This window comes from Phocoena sinus, chromosome 8 (genome assembly GCF_008692025.1).
Source record: "Phocoena sinus isolate mPhoSin1 chromosome 8, mPhoSin1.pri, whole genome shotgun sequence".
NCBI classification, from domain to species: Eukaryota; Metazoa; Chordata; class Mammalia; order Artiodactyla; family Phocoenidae; genus Phocoena; species Phocoena sinus.
Window position 1 is genome coordinate 101,299,716 of NC_045770.1, and position 24,070 is coordinate 101,323,785.

The 24,070-nt window shown below is 52.0% G+C and overlaps 2 protein-coding genes and 1 non-coding gene across 9 annotated transcripts; 1 reads left to right on the forward strand and 2 right to left on the reverse strand.

The window, feature by feature from the left end:
• Positions 1-87: 87 nt before the first annotated feature.
• B3GAT3 (beta-1,3-glucuronyltransferase 3) lies at positions 88-4,624 on the reverse strand. 2 transcript variants are annotated; one of them, XM_032640803.1, is made up of 5 exons: positions 4,468-4,624; positions 3,202-3,376; positions 1,481-1,841; positions 1,020-1,310; positions 88-617 (listed from the first exon to the last, which is right to left on the reverse strand). In XM_032640803.1, the coding sequence occupies exons 1-5, from the start codon at positions 4,547-4,549 to the stop codon at positions 519-521; spliced, it is 1,008 nt and encodes a 335-aa protein (XP_032496694.1). In that variant the 5' UTR covers positions 4,550-4,624; the 3' UTR covers positions 88-518. The 2 variants fall into 2 exon arrangements, with proteins under 2 accessions (XP_032496694.1, XP_032496695.1); XM_032640804.1 differs by having other exon boundaries at positions 3,202-3,340; positions 4,468-4,623.
• Positions 4,625-7,054: 2,430 nt separating this feature from the next.
• GANAB (glucosidase II alpha subunit) lies at positions 7,055-23,938 on the reverse strand. Of its 6 annotated transcripts, none has more exons than XM_032640363.1 (25): positions 23,827-23,867; positions 20,400-20,504; positions 20,142-20,250; positions 19,764-19,891; positions 15,912-16,091; positions 15,370-15,435; positions 14,491-14,560; positions 14,229-14,316; positions 14,045-14,141; positions 13,611-13,791; positions 12,872-13,025; positions 12,431-12,666; positions 12,222-12,348; positions 12,039-12,118; positions 11,655-11,798; positions 11,461-11,557; positions 11,080-11,181; positions 10,661-10,904; positions 9,506-9,570; positions 9,233-9,309; positions 9,048-9,122; positions 8,757-8,870; positions 8,521-8,633; positions 8,278-8,378; positions 7,055-8,160 (listed from the first exon to the last, which is right to left on the reverse strand). In XM_032640363.1, the coding sequence occupies exons 1-25, from the start codon at positions 23,862-23,864 to the stop codon at positions 8,051-8,053; spliced, it is 2,901 nt and encodes a 966-aa protein (XP_032496254.1). In that variant the 5' UTR covers positions 23,865-23,867; the 3' UTR covers positions 7,055-8,050. The 6 variants fall into 6 exon arrangements, with proteins under 6 accessions (XP_032496254.1, XP_032496259.1, XP_032496260.1 ...); XM_032640368.1 differs by having other exon boundaries at positions 7,059-8,160; positions 14,229-14,312; positions 14,483-14,560; positions 23,827-23,938; XM_032640369.1 differs by lacking the exon at positions 15,370-15,435 and adding an exon at positions 20,690-20,819 and having other exon boundaries at positions 7,059-8,160; positions 14,229-14,312; positions 14,483-14,560; positions 23,827-23,877.
• Positions 21,979-22,085, forward strand: LOC116758901. Its single transcript, XR_004351285.1, has one exon. It is a non-coding gene; the product is annotated as a U6 spliceosomal RNA (small nuclear RNA).
• Positions 23,939-24,070: the final 132 nt, after the last annotated feature.

Sequence of the window (24,070 nt, forward strand, 5' to 3'; positions counted from 1 at the left end):
AGAGAACTGATTTCCGTCTGATGGAGAAGCCAGAACTCCAGGGTTTTGACCTGGTAAGGATCAAATGCAAGAACCAGACATGGGAAGTGAAGGAAAACAGAAGCCCCTCCAGGTTGAGAGTTTTTATTCTGGAGGTTGGGGCGGGGGGGCGGTGGTCAGCATGCTCAGCTGGGGAGGGTCCAGCCCAGCTCCTCCAGCCCCCCAGTGCATGCCCAGCCCCAATAAGTTACCCAGTCACTCAGCCGACCGCCCGCCGGAGACTCTCTGTTTTCTGCTCCGCCCCAGACGGGGCCCATCTGGCTCAACACAAGGGCCGCTTGTCCCTAGCCTGTGGTCAGTGCCACAAGGCAAGCTGGGGGAGGGGAGAAGCAGCTGGGCCATGCCCTGGGGTTGAAGGGGCAGAAGGGCCGCCCCTGGCTCTGAGGGCTCAGGACCTGGAAAACCACATCCTGGGCAGGCCAGGGATCCAGTCCCACAGATCTGTGTCTGATGAGGTGGTGGGCAGTGGAGGGCCGCCATCACACCTCGACAGCTGGGTCTGAGCCTCGGCCCTGCCGCTGCAGCTGCTCCTCCTGCTTCGTCTTGGGCTTCTCTGTCCGCGTATGCCACACCAGAACCTGTCCCGAGAGCTTTCAGTTAGGGCCGGGCCCAGCCACAGCCAAGCCTCTGGGGCACGCAGTGTAGAACGGATTCTCCAACCCCCTCGACACACACTGGGTTGGCTGCCAAGTATGAAGGGTGGGTGGGGGGAGGCTTTAGTGCCTCTAAAAATGGGGCTTAATCCCTTACCCTCTCTGTGTCACACGGGTGCCAGGAGACAGAGTGGCAGGAAGACCACTTTCCTTCCCTGCCTCCCAGCTTCCCCTTCAGGAGAGCAAGCAAGGTTGAATCTGAGCCCTGGAGGGTCTCTCCTGGTTCAAACACCCATCCTTGATCCTACTCCCCAGGGCCTCATTCCACTTCTCCCATCACCCGTCCATCCCACAGTCAGATTTCTGTGCCCACCTCCATCCCCTTACCCGAGTGCAGTTGGCAGCCCGCGGCTCCAGGTCCTTGGGATCTACAAGGTGGCTCAGGAGGCTGCTCTCCAGGTGGCCCCGAGGAGCAGTAGCATCAAACCGGGCATTGGGTTTCGCCAACAGCAGGGGCAGGGAGACGGCAAATCCCGCCATATCCACTGGGAAGGGCCTATTGGGCTCCCATGCCGTGTGGAAGCCCACAACCCGGCCGTCCTGTACGCGAGGGCCCTCGAATCGCAGGCCACCCACCAGCCCCACTGGCCACACTGAGACTCCACGGGTCCAGCGCATCTAACAGAAGTCAGGAAAGAAGAAACAGACAGGAGGTGGCCCAGAGGAACGGGAGCAGCGGGAAGGACCACTTGAGTCACTCTGCCCCACCGCTCCCCACTCCTCACCTAGGGAAATAGATGAAGCGGGCCCCACCTGGCCTGTTTCCCCAGCCCCATCTCAGTGCTCACCTCCTCAAAGAGTTCCCGGCTGTAGGTGTTGTCATCGTCAGCAAAGTACACGACTCCCCGGGTGCCTGGTGGGGGTGGATCCTTCTCTCCCGCCACAGCACCCCCTCTGCTCCGGAGCCAGTCCAGGGCCCTGTTCCGTTGCTCAACACCTCGGGGCCGAACCCAGCCTGGCTCGCCCTCCCGGAGTCGCTGGGCCTTGGGAGTGAGGACCGCCAGGTGTGTGAAGAGGAGGCCAGAGGCAGCCAGCAGCCCCGAGACCAACGGGGTGGGGCCCTCAGCATCCTCTACCAGCAGCCAGTGCAGCCGGGGCACCAGGCTTAGGGTCTGGGACAGCCGCACCAGCTCCGCCTTCTGCACCAGCCTGCAGGGGGAAAGATGCAGGAGGGAAAGGGGTAGGCACTGTTTGCCCACTCCAGAGGGTACATATGGCTTCTCCTGGGCCACTCCTAGCACCGCCCACCCCCCACTCCCCCCCCACACCGTGACCCTTCCCCGACCAGCACCCAAATGCCCTGTTCTTTTCTTTGTCTTGTTTTGTTTTTTGACCCAGCCACTCAGCTTGCAGGATCTTAGTTCCCTGACCAGGGATGGAACCCATGCCCACTGCAGTGGAAGGGCTGAGTCCTAACCACTGGACCGCCAGGGAATTGATTCACCTGCCCTGTTCTTAATGTCCATGTCTGTCACTCACCTCAACCCCAGGGCTCTGACTATAAATTAAGGGCACAGTCTTTGAAATCAGATCTGGGTTTGAACGCCAGTTTTGTAACTTATTAGGTGAGATATCTGGGGAAATGGCTCCATCTCCCCAAGGCTCAGTTTCCTTTAAATAACTTTAAAATAACAGTACTTTACAACAATGTTGTTTTAAAGATTAAATAAGATCATGACTTTTTAGAATACCAGTAGGACCATGTTCTTTGCCGCCTATGCTTGGATTTCCAGGTAGAAGAGTTTAGAGGAGCCCTTTGGCTCATTCCTCTTCAGGGGACGAAGATTTATCCGAGTTTAGACAAGAAACTGGGAAGGTAGGGGCCCAGTCTCTTGCAGGCTTCTTTACCCTTCAGATGGGCCTGCCCGCCCCAGGCTTGATGGTGTGTGGAGGGAGGTGGAGAGGGTCTAGAGATGCCCTGGCGTAGGTGGGTCAGCCATCTGATTCCAGGCAGATGTCAGCAAGCCCTTTTGGCTACAGATTCAAAACCACATTTCCCGGTTGGTTTGTGTCACCAATAACGCTACGTTTTATTTAAAAAAAAAAAAAAAAGGAATGCACTTAGCACAGTGCGGGGCAGAGAGTAAACACACTGCAAATAATAGCCGGTGTAACTATTTCTAGACCCCCTCGCTCGGGGGTCTAGACTATGACTGCAGGGCCAAGTCCTTTTCTGCTTCGATTTAGTCAAGGGCTTCCCAAACTTTCTCACCAAAGGCTCCCTAAGGAGAGAGAGTGAACTCACTGGCAAGTTCAGAATTTCTTTGCAACTTTATTGTTCTATCTTAAAACTTCTCAGGAATATTGTATTCTACTTCACAGCACATCCCTGTCTATTTTAATAGAAAAACATTTTCCCACAAATCTTTGAGTAATGATGTGGTTCATTTAGCCTGTCATCTGGCATGCCTTAGCTTGAGCAACATCCCCTGGCCCAGCGCCTCCCGAAACTCGTCATCGACCCCAGCCTCTTGGTCCATGCAGATGTTGGGTGCATCACAGCCCATACCTGGCATAGGTGGGGGTAACAACATAGATAGTAGGCAGAGCCTCAGGTTCAGGGGGCTGGGCGGGGGCAGGGGGTGGACGACGGAGATCGGCTTGCAGCTGGGAAATCCTCAGATCCTTCTGCCGAAGCTGCTCTGCTGCTGCCCGCAGGGGAGAGAGGCAGTCACATGGCTGGCCTGGTCCCAGGAAGCAGGGATGGGGGCAGAGAACCACAGTATGTTCAGCATCCCAAAGGGCCATAACCTTCTGTTCAACTAGCCAGTGCAGGGCTCTCTTTACAACTTTTCTAACAGCTTTTCTATGCCTTGGGTGGTGGGGCGCTCACTGCCTCAATTAGCAGCCCCTCTCCGACTTTACCAATTCCATCCATTACAGTTTTCATTTGGCTATTGAGCTGATTACCTGCCTCCATCCTTTCAACAAGTTGATCTCCTAAAACAGGACAGTCTTTCAAATACCTGAGGATCATGTAGTGGCCCAGTCTCTAAATCCCTGCATAAGAGGCAGGGTTCAATCTGTTCCACTGGCTGTGTGACCAAAGACTCATTAAATTCATTGATTCCATCATTGGATAAGTATTTATTGAATGCTCCTCCTGGGAGGCACTGCCTTAGGTGCCCGGGATGCAGCTTAGGAAACCAAACAGACATGGTCCCTGCCCTCATGGAGGTTTCAGTTTAGTGGAGGAACTGGACACTAAGCAAAGAAACAAATTAATAAAATTATTAGAAACCGTGGTAAGGGCCATGAAGTAAACAAATAGGATAGAGACTTAAAGAGAATCCAGATTGAGAAGAGGTACTTTAGCTAAGGTGGTCAAGGAAGGCCTGTGAGGCGGTGACATGTGAGCTGAAACCTGAAGGATGAGAGAGGGAGCTGGGAAAGAGCTGGGAGAAGAGCACCACAGGCAGCGGGGACAGGTTAAGTGCTTGGAAGCAATGAGTGTGGGGTTTTCAAGAAACTGTCATGAAGCCAGTGTGGCCGGAGCAGAGCGAGCGAGAGGGTTAGGAAATGGGGTTAGAGAGGCAGACCAAGGCAGGATCATGCGGGGCCTTGCAGGCTCTGGGAAGGAGTCTGATTTCACCCGAGGTGCGGCGGGCAGCCGCGGTGCGTTCTAGAGAGGGGAGTGCGCCCGGCGGCCGCAGAGGGCTGTAGAAGGGCCGAGCCGGATGAATGGGGTCTGCGCGGGGGTTCATCCCCAGGGCGGGACGCTCGGCGACGGGTGCCCGAGGGCCGACCCGCCGCGCCCCCGCCCCGCCCCGCTCACCGAGCTGCACCAGCGCGTAGAGGAGGCCGGCGATCGACACCAGGAAGTAGGCGAGGAACACGTTCTTCAGCTTCAGCTTCATGGCCGCGCCACCGCCGGCGCCTGGGCAGGCGGGGTCCTGCAGGCACGAAGTTCCCCGCCCCCAGCCCGCCAGCCTGCAAGCCCCGCCCCTGAAGCGGCCCCGCCCCTTGACCCGCCCTCCTCACCCTCCTCTCGACCTGCTCCCAGGAGCTGGAGCTGGCAGTAAACGTCGCGGCCCACTTCCGGTCAGTCTGCACACTCCCTCCCTCCGGGTTAATTTCCGCTCCCATCGCCTAGTTCTGGGAACCACGGTAGTGGGTGACGTCATATCCGGCGTATCAAGCGCGCGCGGCCGGCGGTCAAAAGCCAGGTAGGGTACTTCGGAGTGGCTTTGGGACCCTCCCCTTGATCTCTAGTCCCTCTGCGCAGATTTTCTCCTTATAGTCATTCATTCAAACATCAGTCACTGCAGGTAGTTAACAGTACCTCAATACATACTTGTTACACATGAATGAGTGAAATCTAGGGCCTATCACGTGCCAAGCCTGTGCCCTGGGTGTCTCATACAATCCTCACTATAATCCTTTGATTATAATTTTAATACAATTTAGGATATTATCACTAAAAATTGATGTTGCAGAATTTTGATATTTAACAAGATACTCTTGGCAAAAATGCAAAAAATACATAGTAATCTAATAAATTAAACCCAAAAATAGTAAAGGGGTATTTTTGATATTTCATTAATTAATCAACCTCTCATATTCTAATATTTCTTGGAATTTTTTTTTTTGAACTTCTAGTATGACTTGGAATCAGGTCCCTTTCTGGGATGGAGTTTATATCCATAGTGTTTTTCCAGCACATCTGGCAGTAGTTCAGGAGCAAACTGCTCTTCTTCAGGGTTGTCACAGTATCTTGGTCCACTTTTGTGTGAGAGACAGGTATTGTCCCCATTTTACAGATAAGTAACTAAAATTGCGCCAAATCATGTAATTCCCATCGTACAATTTTCTATGTCCCTTCTAGATACCTGACTCCAGGAGCTGTACTGTCTCCTCTGACCCACACTGAAACAGGTGACAGAAGGGGTGGGGGTAAAATGTCAAGGCAATGAGCTATCTCCCACGGAATTAACTGGAAATTTCTCTTTTTAAAATAAATTTATTTATTTGTTTACTTTTGGCTGCACTGGGTCTTCGTTGCTGCTCGTAGGCTTTCTCTACTTGCGGCCAGCGGGGGCTACTCTTCATTGCAGCGCGTGGGCTTCTCATTGCAGTGGCTTCTCTCATTGTGGAGCATGGGCTCTAGGCACGCGGGCTTCAGTAGTTGTGGCATGTGGGCTCAGTAGTTGTGGCTCACAGGCTCTAGAGTGCAGGCTCAGTAGTTGTGGCTCACGGGCTTAGTTGCTCTGCGGCATGTGGGATCTTCCCGGACCAGGGCTCGAACCCATATCCCCTGCATTGGCAGGCGGATTCTTAACCACTGCACCACCCAGGAAGCCCCTGGAAATATTTCTTGAGCTGAGGAATTCCAGAAACACATCCCCTAACTCCTCACAGGCATAAACCATCCTGAGCAGTAATTTTTCCAAACAAACCAACCTAGTTTCTTGTTAAAATAATCTCTAAGACTTGTGGTCAGTCTACAAAACGGAGGAAACTATTTCCTGTCACTAAAACAATGGGAAATTTTTAAAAATGCTGCTAGCTAAAGAGAAGCAGACTTTAGTATGAGAACATCTGACATATAGCTATTTCTATTCAAGAGGGACCCCATTAGCTCTGGTCACCACTATTAACTAGGCCTACTAAAATCTGATGACCTTGCTGGGCTCCTCTATGAAAATACTGGCATCAGGGACTTCCCTGTGACACAGTGGTTAAGAATCGCCCTGCCAGGGGCTTCCCTGGTGGTTCAGTGGTTGAGAGTCCGCCTGCTGATGCAGGGGACGGGTTCGTGCCCCGGTCCAGGAAGATCTCACGTGCCGCGGGGTGGCTGGGCCCGTGAGCCATGGCCGCTGAGCCTGCGCGTCTGGAGCCTGTGCTCCACAACGGGAGAGGCCACAACAGTGACAGGCCTGTGTACCACAAAAAAAAAAAAAGAATCCGCCTGCCAATGCAGCGGACATGGGTTCCAGCCCTGGTGCAGGAAGATCCCACGTGCCACGGAGCAACTAAGCCCGTGCGCAACTACTGAGCCAGCGCTCTAGAGCCTGCGACCCACAACTACAGAGCCCACGTACCACAACTACTGAAGTCCATGCGCCTAGAGACCATGCTCCGCAACAAGGAGAAGCCACCACAATGAGAAGCCCGCGCACCGCAACGAAGAGTAGCCCCCACTCGCCGCAACTAGAGAAAGCCCGCGTGCAGCAACGAGGACCCAATGCAGCCAAAAATAAATTAATTAAAAAAAAAATTGGCATCTAGCAAGCTGAAGGAGGCTTGCACTCACTCATTTTGCTCAACCAATGAGGCTTATGCTGAAGCTAAATGAAAATGTCAGGTCCTCGGGCTTTTAGGGGTCTGTGGTTCAGGCCAGAACTGGAATCCAGACGCCAACAGTTATTTATGGTTTCTCTCTTTATTGTTTCTCCTTTTATCAAAACCTGTCACAGCTGGGGGCCAAAAGGAAGTAAAAAAAATTCCCACAAACATTCCCCATCGTCCCCAGTTAGTCCTCCCCCACCCCCACCCAGGGCCCTGGGCCAACCCTGAGCGCACATGATCATCTCCCCCACCCTCAGCCTTCCCCCAGCAATAAATACAGGTGACCATGATTCGATGAAACCACAACTGATTTCTCCATCTGGAATGCCCCTCAAGGGGACAAAATTTTAGGAGGCAAAAGAAGTCTCGCTCATCCCCTCTTACGGAGTGGAAACTTCTTTCCCCCAAGGGACAGGGGAGGTAGAACTGCCCCTGTCAGAACCGCAGCTGCTCTAGATAGAAGCAGGGAGAGGAAAGGCTGGGATGCCAGGGAAGAGGATGTTTTCCAGCAACCTCACTCCTTTGATCCATTCATCCCTTATCAGGGTAAGGGGTGGACCCTGTGCATCAATGGGGCATAAAACGGAGAGGCCTAATAGAGAAGAGCCAGGAGGAAGAAATAAAAGGAGGGAGAACAGTTTGGTGGGGAGGGAAGGGGAAGGAGAAAAGGAGCCCTAAAGCTCACTGCCCTCATCTTCTCCCAAGAAATGGCATCAACACACAAGAGACATGAATGGAGAGGGTATGGAGGAGATTCAGGGCCCCCAAAAGAAAGAAAAGAGAAGGGAAAGCAAGGGCCCTGTGGTCCCCAGGTCTTCACAGGTGAATGTGCTCCAGTCAGAGCAACAGAATATTTGGGGATGAAGGGAGATGTGGTGTCAACGGGGTGGGAGAGGTCAGGAGATCACAAAATGAATTCAGAGCCCAGGGAAAGCCCTCTCATCCTGCCCAGATGTTGGCAGAATGTAGATCTTGAGATAAGAAAGGTGAAGTCTGGGGAAGGTCAAACTCCAGGGCAGAAGGAAGAGTAACTATCAAGACCATCACACCCCACCCCAACATCCCGTGGGTTATCGCAGGTGAATGCTCCATTCGGACACCACGCTGACGCCAGGCTTGCGCAGAATCAACACAGAGGTCTCAGGGTCATGCTGGAAGGACAGGCGGCTTTCAGGAGATCCTGGTGGAGGAAGGAGAAAGAGTGCCAGGGTCAACAGCAACAACTTTCCTATACGCAGGGGGTCCCCAACCCTGCCCTGCTTCTCCTCTTTCCCCACCTGGGGGCCAGATCACTCACCTTTTGTCTGGAGTACCACGGTTGCTGGCTTTCCAGCCCCTATTATCACCACCCGCTCAATCCAAATTGGTGTCTCAAAGTGGCCTTTGGGGTCTGCTGAGCTGGAGGAAGCAAAAATGGATACCCATCAGAAAAAAAACTGTCCGAGCAGAAAGGAGGAGAGCAGAGCAAGGCCATGATGTAAGAGCACAGTGAGCTGTAAGCATCCCAGAGGCTGCCGAGGAAGAAAGGGTACCTCCTTACCTGGAGACAAGGGTGTTGCCAGAGAATGAGAATCGACGCAGCAGGAACTCATGGCGAGTCTGATAGTTGAACGTGTGCCCATCATCTAGAAAGAGCTCTCCTTGGGCCGTACCCTGAGCAGGAAGTGGGGTAGGCGAGAGCCTGAGCCCAAGAGGGAGTGAGGGGTTCATCCCCAGGGGACTGAATCCTAGGAAGGTAGGCAGATGGTTGAGGAGGCTCCCTGCTTATGCGCTGACCTGGAGGCTGAGTGCAACGAAAAGAGTGATGGGGTCATCCTTCATGCAGTCTGAAGAACGCCGCACTCGCATCCATCGGGGCACAATTGTCCCTCCACGCTGGAACACAGGGATCTAGGGCAAGAGCAGTGCTGGGATGAAGTAGCCCTGTTGTCCAACCCTGCGCCCTGCAATATCTTTTGCTCGTGTATATCTGTGTCCCCTTAGGAACCGGACTCCAAAGTATACACTCTCTCCCCTTCTGGAAACCTACAGGCAGATGGAGCTGGCAGCTGGGCCAGGCATACTCACACTGCTTAGAGTTACAGGCAGATACAGGGTCTGGGGACCATGATGCTTCTGGTAGCTATGAACGTCATACCACACCTGTGGGTGCAGAAGATATACTTGGTCACTCACTGCACAGAGGACCCCCCACTCTATTCACCCTCTCTGACCTCCACCACCTTTCCCCACCACACCCTTCCTTAACTCACCTCCCCTTGGCCAGGAAGATAGACCTGCACGCCACGAGCCTCAGAGTCTGATACAGGGTGAACCAGCAATGCATCCCCTAAGACACAGCAGAATCAACTCTGAACTGGGGAGATCAGTTCCCAAAGAGGGAGCCCTAGAGCACCCACCCCCCCTTGCACCCCTGGCCTCGTTCACTCCCCCCTCCCTGCACATCCACAGACGTATCTATCACAGTGCTTGCTTCTTCTCAGCCCTGTCCCAACCCACCACTAACTGTCCCCCTTGTTTCTCACCAAGCAGGAACTGATCATCTATACTGAAGGTGGTCACATCCTGAGGATACTGCACCCACAGGGGCCTAGGAAGGAAGCAGGACAAGAAAGGAATACACTTGCTGTTTGGCAGAAGTCAAAGATGCTACCCCAGGCACTGGCAAAAAGAAGAGCACAGGGGAAAGACCCACGAGCTGGCAGCCAGACAGCCCAGCAGGCTTAAGGACTCAGCTATGCACTCTAACCTTGGTCTAGACATTTAACTTCCTAACCCGTCTCCCTGCCTCCTCCCACCCTGCTCCCTCTGGAAACTGCTCTGCATAGCTACCTCCCAGCGGCCACTTCATTATCCTGGCCTGAAAAGCCCTCCAGTTCAGGTTGAATTTTCCACTCCACCTCATCTACCTCTCCCTCTGGTTCTTTACCCCTGAGACATACTGGTTTGTTCCTACTCCTGGAACACAACAAACTCATTTCCATTTCATAATTTTTGCACTTGCAGTCTCCCCTGCTTGGAACATTCTTCCTCTGCGTCACAAAAGCCTGTCTTACTCATCAGTCAGGGCTCATCTTTACGTGGCCTGTTTTTTTTTTTTTTTGCGGTACGCAGGCCTCTCACTACTGTGGCCTCTCCCGTTGAGGAGCACAGGCTCCGGATGCGCAGGCTCAGCGGCCATGGCTCACGGGCCCAGCCGCTCCATGGCATGTGGGATCCTCCCGGACCGGGGCACGAACCCGTGTCCCCTGCATCGGCAGGCGGACTCTCAACCACTGCGCCACCAGGGAAGCCCTACGTGGCCTGTTTGTGGAACTAAACTCCGTTACCCTGTTCTATTTTTTTCAAAAACCTTGTCAGTTTTGGCAGTTTTCCTATTTCCATATTTGTTTACATGTCTCTCTGTCTTCCTCCCAAGAATGTAAGTTCCACAAGGGTACGACACTTGTCTGACTTGTTTCTGGCTCTGGGGATAGTGATGAGAAATGCCTAGCGTGTCATAAGCACTCAGTAACGTTTACTGCTCTTCATCTCCCCACTGGTCTCTTCTTACTCTTGACCTTGCAGTCAGATTTCCCTCCTTTACAAGGCCCTGGTGAATGAAGAAAGAGGCCCAGAGATGGAACCCAGTCTCCCAGCCATCTCAGTCCATTCTACACAGACCCAATTGAATGCCTCACCTCATGATAGGAATCCCTTCACGATGGGCCTGATAGAAGAGGGTGTACCAGAAGGGCAGTAGGGAATATCGCTGACCCAAGGCGTCTCGGATTATGTCATGGTACTGAGACGGTAACAACCACGGCTCTCGCCGACCAGTGTCCAAGTGGGCATGTGCCCGGAAGAATGGCTGGTAGGCACCCATCTGGTACCAGCGCACAAGCAGCTCTGGCTCTGGATTTTTGAAGAAGCCGCCCACATCCGCTAGAGAGGGGAGGGAGGAAACCAGTTGGAAAAGAGGGTGAAGGAGGGCTGCTACCTAAGGAGCCCCCCAAGGCCCCACCGTGGACTGTCAGTGCTCTGCTCAGGCCTAGGTTTTATGCCCTCTACCTTGCCCCTCTCCCGCCAAAGCAAGGCTCCAAGTTCCTCCCCCTCTCACCTCCACAGAAGGAAAGTCCCACCAGCCCCAAGCTGAGACACATAGGAATAGAGATCTTCAAATGGTCCCATTCGGCAGCATTGTCACCTGTCCACACAGCTCCTGAGGAAGAAAAGAGGGAGGGAACTTGCAAACAGCGAAGGGGCTCAGCCTTTTATATAGCTGACCTCTCTAACCTGCCACATCTCCTCTGGGGCCCCCAGAGTTCTGCTGAAGATGGCGGAGTTCACAGGAGCACTTCAACACGGACTGGCCCTCCCACTCCCTGCCTCGCTTTTAGTGAACAGCTGGAAGGAAGTACATAACTCTCAGAGGATGGACAGACTTCTCCAAGAACCAGGCACAGGTCCCTCTGCCACAGCTTTATTCTCCAAATCTTACCAAAGCGCTGGGAGCCAGCAAAGAAAGCCCTGCTCAGGACAAAGGGGCGTTCTATGCCCCCGGAGCGCAGCACCAGCCCGTCAGCAGTCGCCATGTGCTGCGTGGGAACAGGAAAGAAGGGTAGTGAGGAGCAAAAGCCAGCTGTCATCGGTGCAAGTTCTCGGTCCTTGGTCTCTCCTCTCTCAGTCCCTTACCACGTAGAGGCCATAGATGTTATGCACGTCTCGGTGCTCCCAGCCCCCATAATGCTGGGCATCCTTGAGCATGGTGACCTCAGGACCATTGAACACGGACGGTTCATTCATGTCATTCCAGACATAGAGGTTGGGAGATGAGCCCTGAGAACACAAGGCAGAAAATGGGGACAGACGACAGAGGGGAGGAAGACGACAAAACAGTGTCTGAGCAGAGAGCTCCTAGGAATCCAGAAAGATGCATTTCTCAGGGCCCCCCCAGGATCATCAAGGCCCCGGTATCTTATGAGCAACCAACCATAGCAAGGATAGCAGGCAGAGAATGACTGATTCCAAGAGGTAGAGTGGGAAAGACAGAGGCAGGTCGGGGAGGGGCTGCCATACCTCATAATTGTCAAAGCGAAACATGTTAGCCCACCAGGCCCTCATCTTGGGATTGGTGAAATCAGGGTAACCGGCTGCGCCTAGAAGAAATCAAGGATGGCTTTCAACCCCTGAGGGGCAAAATAGCCTCCACGCTAGCTCCCTGGCCTCCCAATAGCCTCCTTCAATTCCAGGCCCACCTACCTGGCCAGCACCAGCCTTCGTAGTCAGAGCCATCCCGGGTTTTAACGTACAGACCCAGGTTCTGCAACTCTTCATGTACGCGGTAGCCAGAGTCCACCTTGATGTGGGGGTCCACGATGGCCACCAGCTGGGGGCACGGAACATGGGTAGTGAGAGTTCTCCAGGGCTATCATGCCTGAGAAAACCAACCATGGCTGCAGCCCTCTTACCTTCCGCCTCTTGGAGGCCAAATGCTCAAGCATGGTGAGGGGCTGGGGGAAACGGCTGGGGTCCCAGGTGAAATACCGCTTGCCATCAGCGTGCTCAATGTCCAGCCAGATGACATCGCAAGGCAGGTTGTGATCATCGAAGCCCTGATCGACTTCCAGAACGTCAGCCTCATCCCGATAGTTCCAGCGGCTCTGGTGGTAGCCGAGGGAGAAGAGCGGGGGCAAAACCTGGGTCCCTGCAGGTTCAGTGAGGGATGGGTGTCACAACAGGGTCAGGCTCAACCTGGGGCCAATGGGGATGCCCAGAAATTGAGAGAGATGAAAGGGCACAGGGCTAGAGAATAGGCCAAGGCACAGGATTTCTGAAAATGCAGTCATCCCTCAAGAAACCAAGGACCAGAAAGGGAGGCCGCAGGCTGACAGAGTAGGGACACTGCGTACCTGTGAGACTAGCGTACTGCCGGAAGACATCAAAGACAGACGGCCCAAGTAGCAGGAAGACATCAATGATGCCACTCTCCGATATCCAGCGAACATCTGTCTGTGGGGTCTCCCCAGAGCCCTGCAGGTAGTCCAGCATCTTCCCAAACAGGGTCTGCAGAGGGGACCACAGAGAGGTCTGACACCACCCTCTTGCTTCCCAACCCAAAGACAAAGCAGCAGTGTTTTCCTCAGAGTCCTCACACAGCTGGCTCCTTGAGTCACTTCGGGTTGAGATTAAACGTCACCTCCTCAGTGAGGCTTCCCTGGGCCCCATCATAAGCAGCACCGCCCATCCCCATCACATGACCACTGCATTTCTTTCTTAGAACTTACCACCACTGAACTCATCTTCCCTCTGTTACCTGTTTAATCTGTCTTCCTCCTTTCCTAACTCAGTGAGCAATATATCCCCAGCACCTAGAAAAGGGTCTGAAGCTCCTAACGCATACTCAATAACAAATGTATTAATAAATGCAGAAAAGGAAATACCTTCCCCACGAGTCTGTGTCTTCTGGGAGTGTCTGGGGAACTCATATGCTGCTCAGAAGGCCCAGGGCCTGTCTCTCATCCAGTCCCCAAACAGGTATCCAAATAGGCCACTCTACCAGCCTCTTCAAAGCAAATGCCCCTAACAAACCCATTTGTCTCAAGGCCTGACGATTCCCTCCCTTATTGCTCCCCATGCCTGTGCTCTCACCTTGCCTGCAGTGTTGGAGGATATGTCAACCCAGGTCTCCGCGGCGTTGAGCCAGAAGATGCCCAGGTCCCGATGAGGGTTGTGTGCTAGGAGCACGGGCACAGACCCATATAGGGCCATGCGGTTGTACAGCTCATACTGGAACACGTCCAAATTGTAGAGGCGATATGGCTCCCCACCCCTGCAGGCAGGCAGACAGACAGACTGGCCCCGGGCCACGGCACGCACAGCCCCAGCCCCACAGACACAGATGAGGGATAAAAACTGGCCCCTCTGCCCTTTCTCAAAGCAGAATTTTCTGATGGCCCCAGGTTCTCTGGCACAGGAAGTGAGCCACGCTCGTCTGGAGTGTCTAATCTGTGTGCACATCTCCCACAGCCCTGACCTCTGCCCCCTTCCCTCCCCCCATATCCTGATGTCACTGTAGGACTCACTCAGTGACTTTCAGCCTCAGGTTGTCAGCATGCTCGGGGATCCCATACACATGCTCCATGCCTGGCAGAGAGAAGTCCAAACTCACAGACGTGGGGCCTGGAAGAGAAGCAAAAGATGAGCTCCAGAGCTTCTGCTTGGCAAGGACTCCCTGTCCTCCTGCCCAAGGCTCCCCCAGCCCCTCACCATAGGGCTTGCTGTCAGTGTGAGTTTTAAATGTCTCTTCCCAGGCTCCTGGCTCATCGTGCTCTGCCTTCCCCTGGGTCTCGTCTGGCTGGAAGGAGAAAGCAGACCACTACTCAATCACACACCAGGTCCTCTCTCTTCCCTTGCCCATTTTCTAAATCCCATCCGTGATGGCAAGACTAAGCTCAAATTTCTTGTGGGCCTTTCCCCTCCAACCTCCCAGCCAGCCCTGTGCTCCAACCACCCACCCCCACCAACTTGCCTTGTCACCATCCCCAGGTGTTTCCTCGGGCTGGGCCCCATCGCCCTCAGCTGGGTCTTTTGATCCTTGCCTGGAAGGTAGGAGAGCTGTCTGCTCCAATCCAGAGGGGGCAGGGACGAGGGGCTAGTGGAAGGAGGGGTGAGGGAATAGAGAGCCAAGGGTCCAAAGGAACGAAGGCGCTGGAGGAGGGACTGAACGTTAAAGCTTGGAAAGGGGCCCCCAGTGAGCAGATAAGTGTGCAAAGGACAGGGAGAGAAATGAGAAAGGGAAATGAGAAGGAAATGCCACCAAGGGGTGCCTTCCAAACACAGGCCCAAACCACCAGCCTCTGGCAGCGTTCCAGAAGAGACAGGCAGGCAGGTTCAAGGGCCTGGGTTCGGAATGCCAGTCCTAGCCCTGCTGCCTCTACCAAGAGACTCTGGCCCCAACTTCCCTCACTGGGCCTCAGCCTCTTGGCGTGACACAGGGTTTTGCAAAGGCAAGTGAGTCATAACCATGGTCAAGCCTCTACACAGGGACTCAAACGAGAGATTCTGCCAAAGGATGCTTTCAAGGGCAGCTGGCAAGCAGCTCTGCCCAGAGCTTCAGTGCAAGCCAGCTGAGAGGCAGGAACCCCAGCAACAGGCAGCATCTCTCCACCCCCTGGCAAAGCAAGAAGCTCCCTACATTCCTCAAGGATATCCAACATTTCATCTTCCTTCTCCCAGGGGGCTCCTAGCCAGGGGAATGGGGAACGGGAACCAGAGACCATATAGCTGGGGAAAAAGAGGTGAGTGAAGGACAGGGTATGGAAGGGTCTGGGGCACCTTCCCTGGGGGCCAGAGTGAAGGGCGGGTAAGGGCAGAGGAACAGATACAGTACCAGTGGTCATGGATTTACCTAGAGAAAAGGTTCTTGATCTTACTCCAAATGCTACCGAGCGTGAGACTAACTTTATCTGAGAAACTGGGGCAGGAGGAGATGGGTAGGAAAGGGGAAAAGGAGGCACAAAACCAACACAAAAACAGAAACATAAAAGTGAGTTTCAGTCGACAAACTTCCAGAGATGGGGTGGGGGAAGAAATTAAAAACAAAAAACAAAACAAAACAAAACAAAAAAAAGGAAGAAAATAAATCTGGGAAGTGTGATGGTGTGAGAGGGGGAAGAGGGAAAGGCAGACCCAGGCAGGCCTCTGAGGGAGGAGGTGCCCAGGGTACAGCTCATGGACAAAAGTGACTGCCTCCTGGTCTGTACAGGAAATGGAGAAAACTTCAACCCAGGTCTGCTTCCTACCCTCCCTGATGGTCAGCTTCTCCCAGCCCCCAGCCCCGACCTGGCTCTACTACCACCCTGTCTCCTCCCAGGGACCCAGTGCCAGACCCTACGACACCCCTAGGTTCCTTCACACTAGGTCCCCTTCACTCCTGATCCCCGTACTCACGAGACCCTGGGAGCCCTCTGGTGCTCAAAATTTAAGAGTCCTCGGGCATTGACACTGAGCAGAAGGCTGCGGTCCTCCAGTAGGTCGAGGCGGAATGGCCGTGCCGTCAAGATGATTTTATAGGGCCCCTCAGCCATGGTTAGCTCCACGCTGTTGGCATCCCGGCCAGAGACAGAAAGCCTGGGAAAAAGATCAAAAGGGATATAAGGAAGTGCAAAGTGCCAGGAGCAGTCATGACACTTAGAAGACGGGGGACCTGCTAAGAGCTATACAGGCAGTGTGGTAACAGTACAGGGACAGTTAAGTTGACCAAAGGAATCAAATAAAGAGCCTGGAAACAGACCCAAGCATCTTAGAATGTTGAAATGTAACAGATGGCATGGCAGTTCAGTGAGGTCTGGAGGACTATTCAATAACAGAGTGGAAAAACACATTTTCTGTATAGAAAAGAAATGGTATCACACTCCTACCTCATACCAGATACAAATATCAACTCCAGACAGATTATGACTTAAAATTTTAGAGTAAAACCTTTAGAAGTAAATACAAAAAAATATTTTCTGACCCTGAGGTAGATAAGGATTCTTTAAACACAACTTAGAAAACACTAACACCAAAAGGTAAGAGACTTATCTACCTGACAACAAAATTCAGAATTTCTATTTATTGAAAGATACGTTAGGGTAATCAAAAACAAGAAAAGTCTGAGGAACTGTCCCAGTCTAGAGGAGCCTCAGGAGACATGACAACTAAATATAAAACAGTATCCTGGATGGGATCGTGAAGCAGAAGAAGGACATTAGGTAAAAACTAAGGAAATCTGGGACTTCCCTGGTGGCGTGGTGGTTAAGAATCCACCTGCCAATGCAGGGGACTCGGATTCAATCCCTGGTCCGGGAAGATCCCACATGCTGCGAGGCAAATAAGCCCGTGCACCACCACTACTGAAGCCCACGCGCCTAAAGCCCATGCTCCGCAACAGAAGAAGCCACTGCAGCGAGAAGCCCGCTCGCCGCAACTAGAGAAAGCCCGCACGCAGCAACGAAGACCCAATGCAGCCATAAGTAAATAAATAAATAACAAAAAAACTAAGGAAATCTGAAAAAAATATGGACTTTAAGCTACAAGGATATATCATACAACACAAGCAGTGTAGCCGATATTTTATAATAGCTATTAATGGAGTACGACCTTTAAAAACTGTGAATCACTATATTGTACACCCATAACTTATGTAATACTGTACATCAACTACACTTCAATTAAAAATAAATGAAATGGTGGTGCAGTGGTTAAGAATCCGCCTGCCAGTGCAGGGGACACAGGTTTGATCCCCGGTCCGGGAACATCTCACATGCCGCGGAGCAGCTAAGCCCGTGCACCACAACTACTGAAGCCCATGCACCTAGAGCCCGTGCTCCGCAACAAGAGGAGCCACTGCAATGAGAAGCCCGTGCACCACAATGAAGAGCAGCCCCCGCTCGCCGCAACTAGAGAAAGCCCGCAAGCAGCAATGAAGACCCAACACAGCCAAAACAAATAAATAAATAATATTTTTTAAAAATAGGGCTTCCCTGGTGGCGCGGTGATTGAGAGTCCGCCTGCTGATGCAGGGGACGTGGGTTCGTGCCCCAGTCCAGGAAAATCCCACATGCCGCGGAGTGGCTAGGCCCGTGAGCCATGGCCGCTGAGCCTGCGCATCCGGAGCCTGTGCTCCGCAACGGGAGAGGTCACACAGTGAGAGGCCCGCATACCGCAAAAAAATAAACAATAAAAACACTTTAAAAAAAGGAATGAAAAAAGAAAAAAAAATATGAACTTTAGTTAACAATAATGATATCAATTCATTATGTATGACAAATATATCACAATAATGTTAACAGGGGAAAACAGGAGTACAGGGTATACAGGAACTCTCATAATATTCTTGAAACTTTCCTATAAATCTAAAACTACTCTAAAATTTAAAAATCGTTGGGACTTCCCTGGTGGCGCAGTGGTTAAGAATCTGCCTGATAGTGCAGGGGACACGGGTTCGATCCTTGGTCTGGGAAGATCCCACAGGCCGCGGAGCAACTAAGCCCTCGAGCCACAACTACTGAGCCTGCACACCTAGAGCCTGTGCTCCGCAAAGAGAAGCACGCGCACTGCAACGAAGAGTAGCCTGCACGCAGCAACAAAAGACCCAATGCAGCCAAAAATAAATACATAAAATTTTTTAAAAAATAAAATTTAAAAATCTTTTTTTTTCAAGGCACCTTTAGAAAAGTAAAAAGATAAGCTACAATCTGGGAAAAGATAGCTGCAATACATGTAAGTAATAAAGAATTGGTATCAAGACTAATGAATTTCCACAAATCAGTGATGACAACATAAAAGGAAAATGAGCAGAGCAGTGAACTTCCATTTCACAGAACAGTAAACCAGAATGACAGATAAATATATGAAGACATGCTCAATATCAGTAATAAACTGGGAAAGACAAGCAAGCCAAGACCACCACATGGTATCATCCTACAGCCATTGCACTGACAAAAATAAAGTCCAATAGTTCCAAGGGCTGGAGAAGATGCAGTTCAATAAGCCTCTTATATATTGCTGGTGGAAGTGTAAATTGGTAAGCCACTTTGGCTTTATCTTGTAAAGTTGATGATTTCCATATTCTACAACTCTGCAGTTCTTCTCTTAGCTATACACCAAAGAGAAACTCCTGCACAGGGAGACAAGAGACATGGACAAGAATGTTCACGCCAACACTGGAAACAACCCAAATGCCCATCAACACAGAAATGGAGAAGTAAATCGGGATATATTCATATAACATATTATTATACAGCAGTAAAAATGAGTTTCTGGAGCTACACGCAACAAAGTTAAATCCAGTTAAGTGAAAAAAGGAAATCCCAAAAGACCACATTCACTAAGATACTTTCCCTATAAAACTCAAAAACAAAATCACATAATTTACTGCTTAGGCAAATGTACGAAAGTGTGTATATGTATATACGTACCCACGATATAACTGTGAGAACAAAAAAACAAGGGAATAATAAACTTCAAAATAACAATCATCTCCGAAGGAGTCAGGGGTACAGGACAGTGAGATGTATATGTTTGGGTTAGGTGAAGGGTTTATCATGTTATTTTCTAAGTTAAATACTTAACAGAGAGCCATGCGCGGAATAACGACGACGATGTGTCATGACCCGAGTATTTGAATAATCCTATCCTGAATATCTGAGGAGAAATTGAGGAGGGAGGAAGGGAAGGAGGGAAAGAGGGAAGGAAGGGAGGAAGGAAGGGGAGAAAGAAAAGAGAGAGAAAAGAGAAAAAAAAGAAAGAGAAGAAAAGAACAGACGAGACAAGACAGGGGGACAGGACAGGAAGGGAAGGGAAGGGAGGAACCAACCAGAGACACTGTATTCCTGGAAGGCGAGCTCCATGGCCTTGCTGACTCCCTCTTGTATCTCCAGTACCTAGGCCAGGCCTGGCACAGAAGAGGAAGCAGTATTTCTTTGCTGACTGAATGAAGATGAAGGGTGAAAGAGAAAACAAGTGAGGGAATTCCCTGGCAGTCCAGTGATTAAGACCCTGTGCTTTCACTGCACAGAGTGCAGGTTCAATCCCTGGTTGGGGAACGAAGATCCCACAAGCCAAGCAGCTCGGCCAATCAAACAATCAGTTGAGAAAACAAGTGAAACAGAGGAACAGATGAGGGAAGGCTGAGGAGAGTGGCCGGGTGCTATTCAGCTATTATCCCAATGTGGAAGAGAAAGTCAGCTGCCAAATAAAGGTTCATTAGGAAGGGGAAAAGGGCCATGGAGATGGATATGTTTCTCAGGAAAAATTTACCCAGCTGTGGGGGGATCAGCCACCAACACGTCTGGCACACGGTATCGGGGCCGCCGGGGCTCTAGTTCATCAATTCTGATCCGAGTCATGTTCCTTCGAAGCCCCTGGAGCTCTAGCACAAGCAACACCTGTGGAGGCAGAGGTCTGGGTCTGGAGAAAGGAATGGGCTATACCAGGAAATGCCCTCTGAACCCATTTCTCTCCCGAGGGGGTCTCCTCCTTCTAGCCCTTTGCCTAAGGGATCTGAAATCTGAATTCCTCACAAGGTACAAGTCCTAAGGTTAGATGGCACAGAATGTTGGCTATAGGATTCCCCTTCCCAAATTACCCTTTAGCCATTTCTCCACCCCCACCAGACTCTTCCTTTTCTCCCCTGACCTTAGTGACTTCGTTGATCAGATGGACCGTGAGGGCATCAGGACCAAGCTGCAGAGAGTCCAGCAAGGCTCGGTATGGAGAATGGCCTGGCCGTATGCTTCGTTGCCTCCTGCCAATGTGAAATGACTGAGAACGGGGAAGGGTTCCCCAAGGCCCCTAAGTCCTTCTATCAGCTGCAGTGCCCCAGGCTACCTCATCTGCCACAGACACCTCCCACATTACCCTACTTTCCGTTCTAGTCTCCCAGAAATATCATACTTGCAGAAGGAACTCTCTTCGCAGGTCTTAAAGTTGCTTCTATCCACAGCCAGGGTAATTCCCAGGCAGACGCCTAAACAAGCCAGTACCAAACCAGTCCAAGACCTAGGGGGGAAAAGGACAAAGAGGGCACGATCAGCACAGGGTCAGAAAGGGCCCCACCTTCTGAGGTAAAGGCCTCTTCCCACCACAACCCTAAAAGGGGAGAAAGATAGAGTCCCATTGAACAGAAAACAAGGCAGAGTGGACAGGGGTTAAGTGTCAGGCCTGAGGAGCTGGCTCACGCACACCTTTCCTTCAAAAGGCAGAGGAAGTAGACAAAGGATCCTTGGCCTTCAGAGGCCTGGTATTGACTCAGGTTACATCAGCCTCTCAGAGGAAAGGAACCGTAACAGCCAGTCCCAGGGGAAGTGGTGGTACCTTATGTGTGGAACAGAGAAACAAAGTAAGCCATGCCTTTTCACTGGAAAGACACTGGGGGGACCTACAGTGAAAAAGTTCAAGATGTACCCTCAGCTAGCCTGCTGGTCACAGGTTCCTCGGGTCCTAACGTCCCTAACACTCTAGGCATCCTGTTCCTCTGATCTCCACTGCTATATCTTTGACATAAGTCACCACTGTCACCATGTAAGCTTGAAAAGAATAACAACAGCTAACCTGTGTTGAGTCCTAACAGGCAGCCGGGGGCCTGGCTAACTGCCTTATACTAGTTTTTTTTGTTTTTCTTTTTTTTGCGGTACGCGGGCCTCTCACTGCTGTGACCTCTCCCGTTGCGGAGCACAGGCTCAGCGGCCATGGCTCACGGGCCCAGCCGCTCCGTGGCATGTGCGATCTTCCCGGACCAGGGCACGAACCCGTGTCCCCTGCATCGGCAGGCGGACTCCCAACCACTGCGCCACCAGGGAAGCCCTATACTAGTTTTTAACTCTCCCTGCAGTTTTCAGTAGTGTCTATGCCCAGGTCTCACCCTGAGATTTCAATCTAATTGGCCTGAAGTGGGACCTGGGCATCAGATTTTAAACTCCCCTAAACAATTCTAATAGGCAACCAGTGTTCAGAACCAATTCTTTATACACACTAATAACTCTTTTCCCTTTCTTTCACTGTTTTCTTGGTGAATATAGGATTGGGATTTTTCCGAGATGGGAGCACTGAGGCATAAAAGGTTCAATAATTTGGGGCTTCCCTGGTGGCGCAGTGGTTGAGAGTCCGCCTGCCGATGCAGGGGATACGGGCTCGTGCCCCGGTCTGGGAAGATCCCACATGCCGCGGAGCGGCTGGGCCCGTGAGCCATGGCCGCTGAGCCTGTGCATCCGGAGCCTGTGCTCCGCGACGGGAGAGGCCACAGCAGTGAGAGGCCTGCGTACTGCAAAAAAAAGTTCAATAATTCATCCGAGATTTAACAGCCAGTATGAGGTGACACTGGTGAACTCAGCTCTGCCTAACTCCAGGGCCCAGGCACTTCATTATGCACAGCACATGGCACTAACCACCAGCAGGGCCTGCCTCATTGAGGACCATCACCAAGGTTAGCACAAATTTGTCACTTCCCCAACATGCTATCAAATGACAGACAAGCGTGCTCGCTTCGGCAGCACATATACTAAAATTGGAACGATACAGAGAAGATTAGCATGGCCCCTGCGCGAGGATGACACGCAAATTCATGAAGCGTTCCATATTTTTGGGAGACCCAAGAGGGAAGAGATATGGGATCATATGTATAACTGATTCACTTTGTTATATTATAAAGCAGAAACTAACACACCATTGTAAAGCAATTATACCCTAATAAAGATGTAAAAAAAAAATGACAGACAAGGGACTAACAGGCTTATCTGAACAAGTTAGTTTGTTAAGGATATATTCATCCATTCTGAGTAAATCCTAAATAGGGATTCTCACACTTTAGCGTCTGTTAAGAGTTACGTGCAGTGCTTACTCGATGAAGATTCCCGGGTCCTAGGGAATCTGCAGTTTAAACATGCTCTCCCAGTGGCTGATTAGGAGCACACTCTGAGAAAGGGTTCCAAATAAGGGAGAACAAACAAAAACACGCATTTCTCCTCAGCATTAAAACTTTGCTACCTGCTAATAGGGTAACCAAAGAGTAGGGCCTACAAACACATTGTATCCAGCATATCCTCAGTATCTGCTTGAAAGCTAAAGGTAAAGAAAATCACTAGAAAGGAGATCACAGAACACAGTAAGCCCTCCAGTTCCAGAAGAATGTGCAAGGCAAGCCAGGCCACACAGAAAGATGAAGAAAACACCAGGCTTTGTGGTTTAATAGGTCAAGCAGGAACAAATAGTAGCAAAACAAGCAGAAGAAATGCTACCAGAACACTCAAAAGCAAGGCATGTGGCCCAGGTCCTGAGGAGTGACTGCAGCGGACACCCTGAGCAACTGACCCCGTGTCCACCGGCCCAAAGCAGCAGTAATCAGAAGTACAGTGAATTAAATACTCTCTGGAGTCCTACTTGCACAATCTATAAAATGGGTTTGGAGAGACGCCAATGGGGATAGGATTTCTGAAAGATTTTTCAGATGTAACCTGTTGGAAGGCCCTAAGAACTCAGGAATGCCTTGAACGCCCCTGGGCAAGAGGTGGTCACAAGCCAAGGTCAGGAATGAGTCGCAAGGAAAGGTGCACTCATTTATTGTTTCAGGTCACAGGCTTCTGGAGTCAAATTTACGATCCACGCTTTTTTCACCGCTGCCGACAGTACGTGCCTCTCCCACCCCGACACATCCGTTAGGTCCTGGGAAACACTCTGGGGCGCCGATGATTGTTTCGAACCGTCTTTTCAGTAATATAAATGCAGAACAAACCACTGTTGTGTTTGAGCAACGTCATCCAGGTCGACTGTGAACTTACGGGATCCTGCCCCAGCCGTGCCCAACGACCGTGGACACCAAACAAGCCAGGGCTGGTGTCCACGTGAAGACAAGGGCAGGGCAGGGTCCGGGGCTCTCGAGGGGAGGGCGAGAAGGGCAGTGGAAGCAAGACTGCCGGCCGCGGTGCTTCCAGCGCGGCTGAGGAGCCGCAGGGCAGCAGGCTGCATTCCCGGAGGCCGGGCCGCATCTCTTCCTCTGCCCCGATGGTCCCGCGCATTGCAGGAAAGAGGCGGCAGCGTTAACCGCCGCAAGCCGCCACGGTAGGGCGGCGGCTGAGAGCGGCCAAGGCCAAGAAGAACACAAGGCTGCGGCCTTCTAGAGCCACCGGCCGGAGCAGAGAGCCCCAGAAACAAGGGCCCCCCGACGCGGCGAGAAGGCTGGGGGCACCTGAGGCCGCCTCCAGAGAGACAAAGAGTCCTCACGAGGCTGGGGGTGGCGGAGTCTCAGGAGAACATACAGGAAGGAGAGATACGGGATTTGGGGGTCTGGGGGCGTCCCGGGCGCGTCCCCGGGATCCGGGCTCCTCACCGCCTCCTACGCGCCGCCACTGCCGCTACCGCCGCCATCTTGTGCCGGGTTCGCTCCTTGACCCGGAGCTTCCCCTCCCCCGGCGCGCGTTGAGCCACGTATCTTAGCGCCCGCCCCTTCCGGCTTCCTGATTGGCCGGGCCACACTGAAGCCTGGCGTCTGTCCCATTGGCCGAGAGCGTACTCTAAATGCTCGTGGGGGCGGGGCCAGAGGGAGGGGGCGGGATTGTTCAGAGACAGGAGCT

Bases quoted from the DNA above. Each gene is read 5' to 3' on its own strand.
- B3GAT3 (XM_032640803.1), bottom strand. From the start codon at position 4,549: ATGAAGCTGAAGCTGAAGAACGTGTTCCTCGCCTACTTCCTGGTGTCG. The intron at 1,842-3,201 runs GTATGGGCTGTG...TTCCCCCTGCAG, and splicing joins GTTACCCCCACCTATGCCAG to GCTGGTGCAGAAGGCGGAGC. The intron at 1,311-1,480 runs GTGAGCACTGAG...GACTTCTGTTAG, and splicing joins GCCGGGAACTCTTTGAGGAG to ATGCGCTGGACCCGTGGAGT.
- GANAB (XM_032640363.1), bottom strand. From the start codon at position 23,864: ATGGCGGCGGTAGCGGCAGTGGCGGCGCGTAGGAGGCG. The intron at 14,561-15,369 runs GTAAATCCATGA...CCTACCTTCCAG, and splicing joins ATCAAGAACCTTTTCTCTAG to GCAAGGATCAAAAGACCCAG. The intron at 10,905-11,079 runs GTGAGAGGGGGA...TCCCCTCTCTAG, and splicing joins GGGACTTTCCTTCTGTGGAG to CGGATGTGGGCGGCTTCTTC.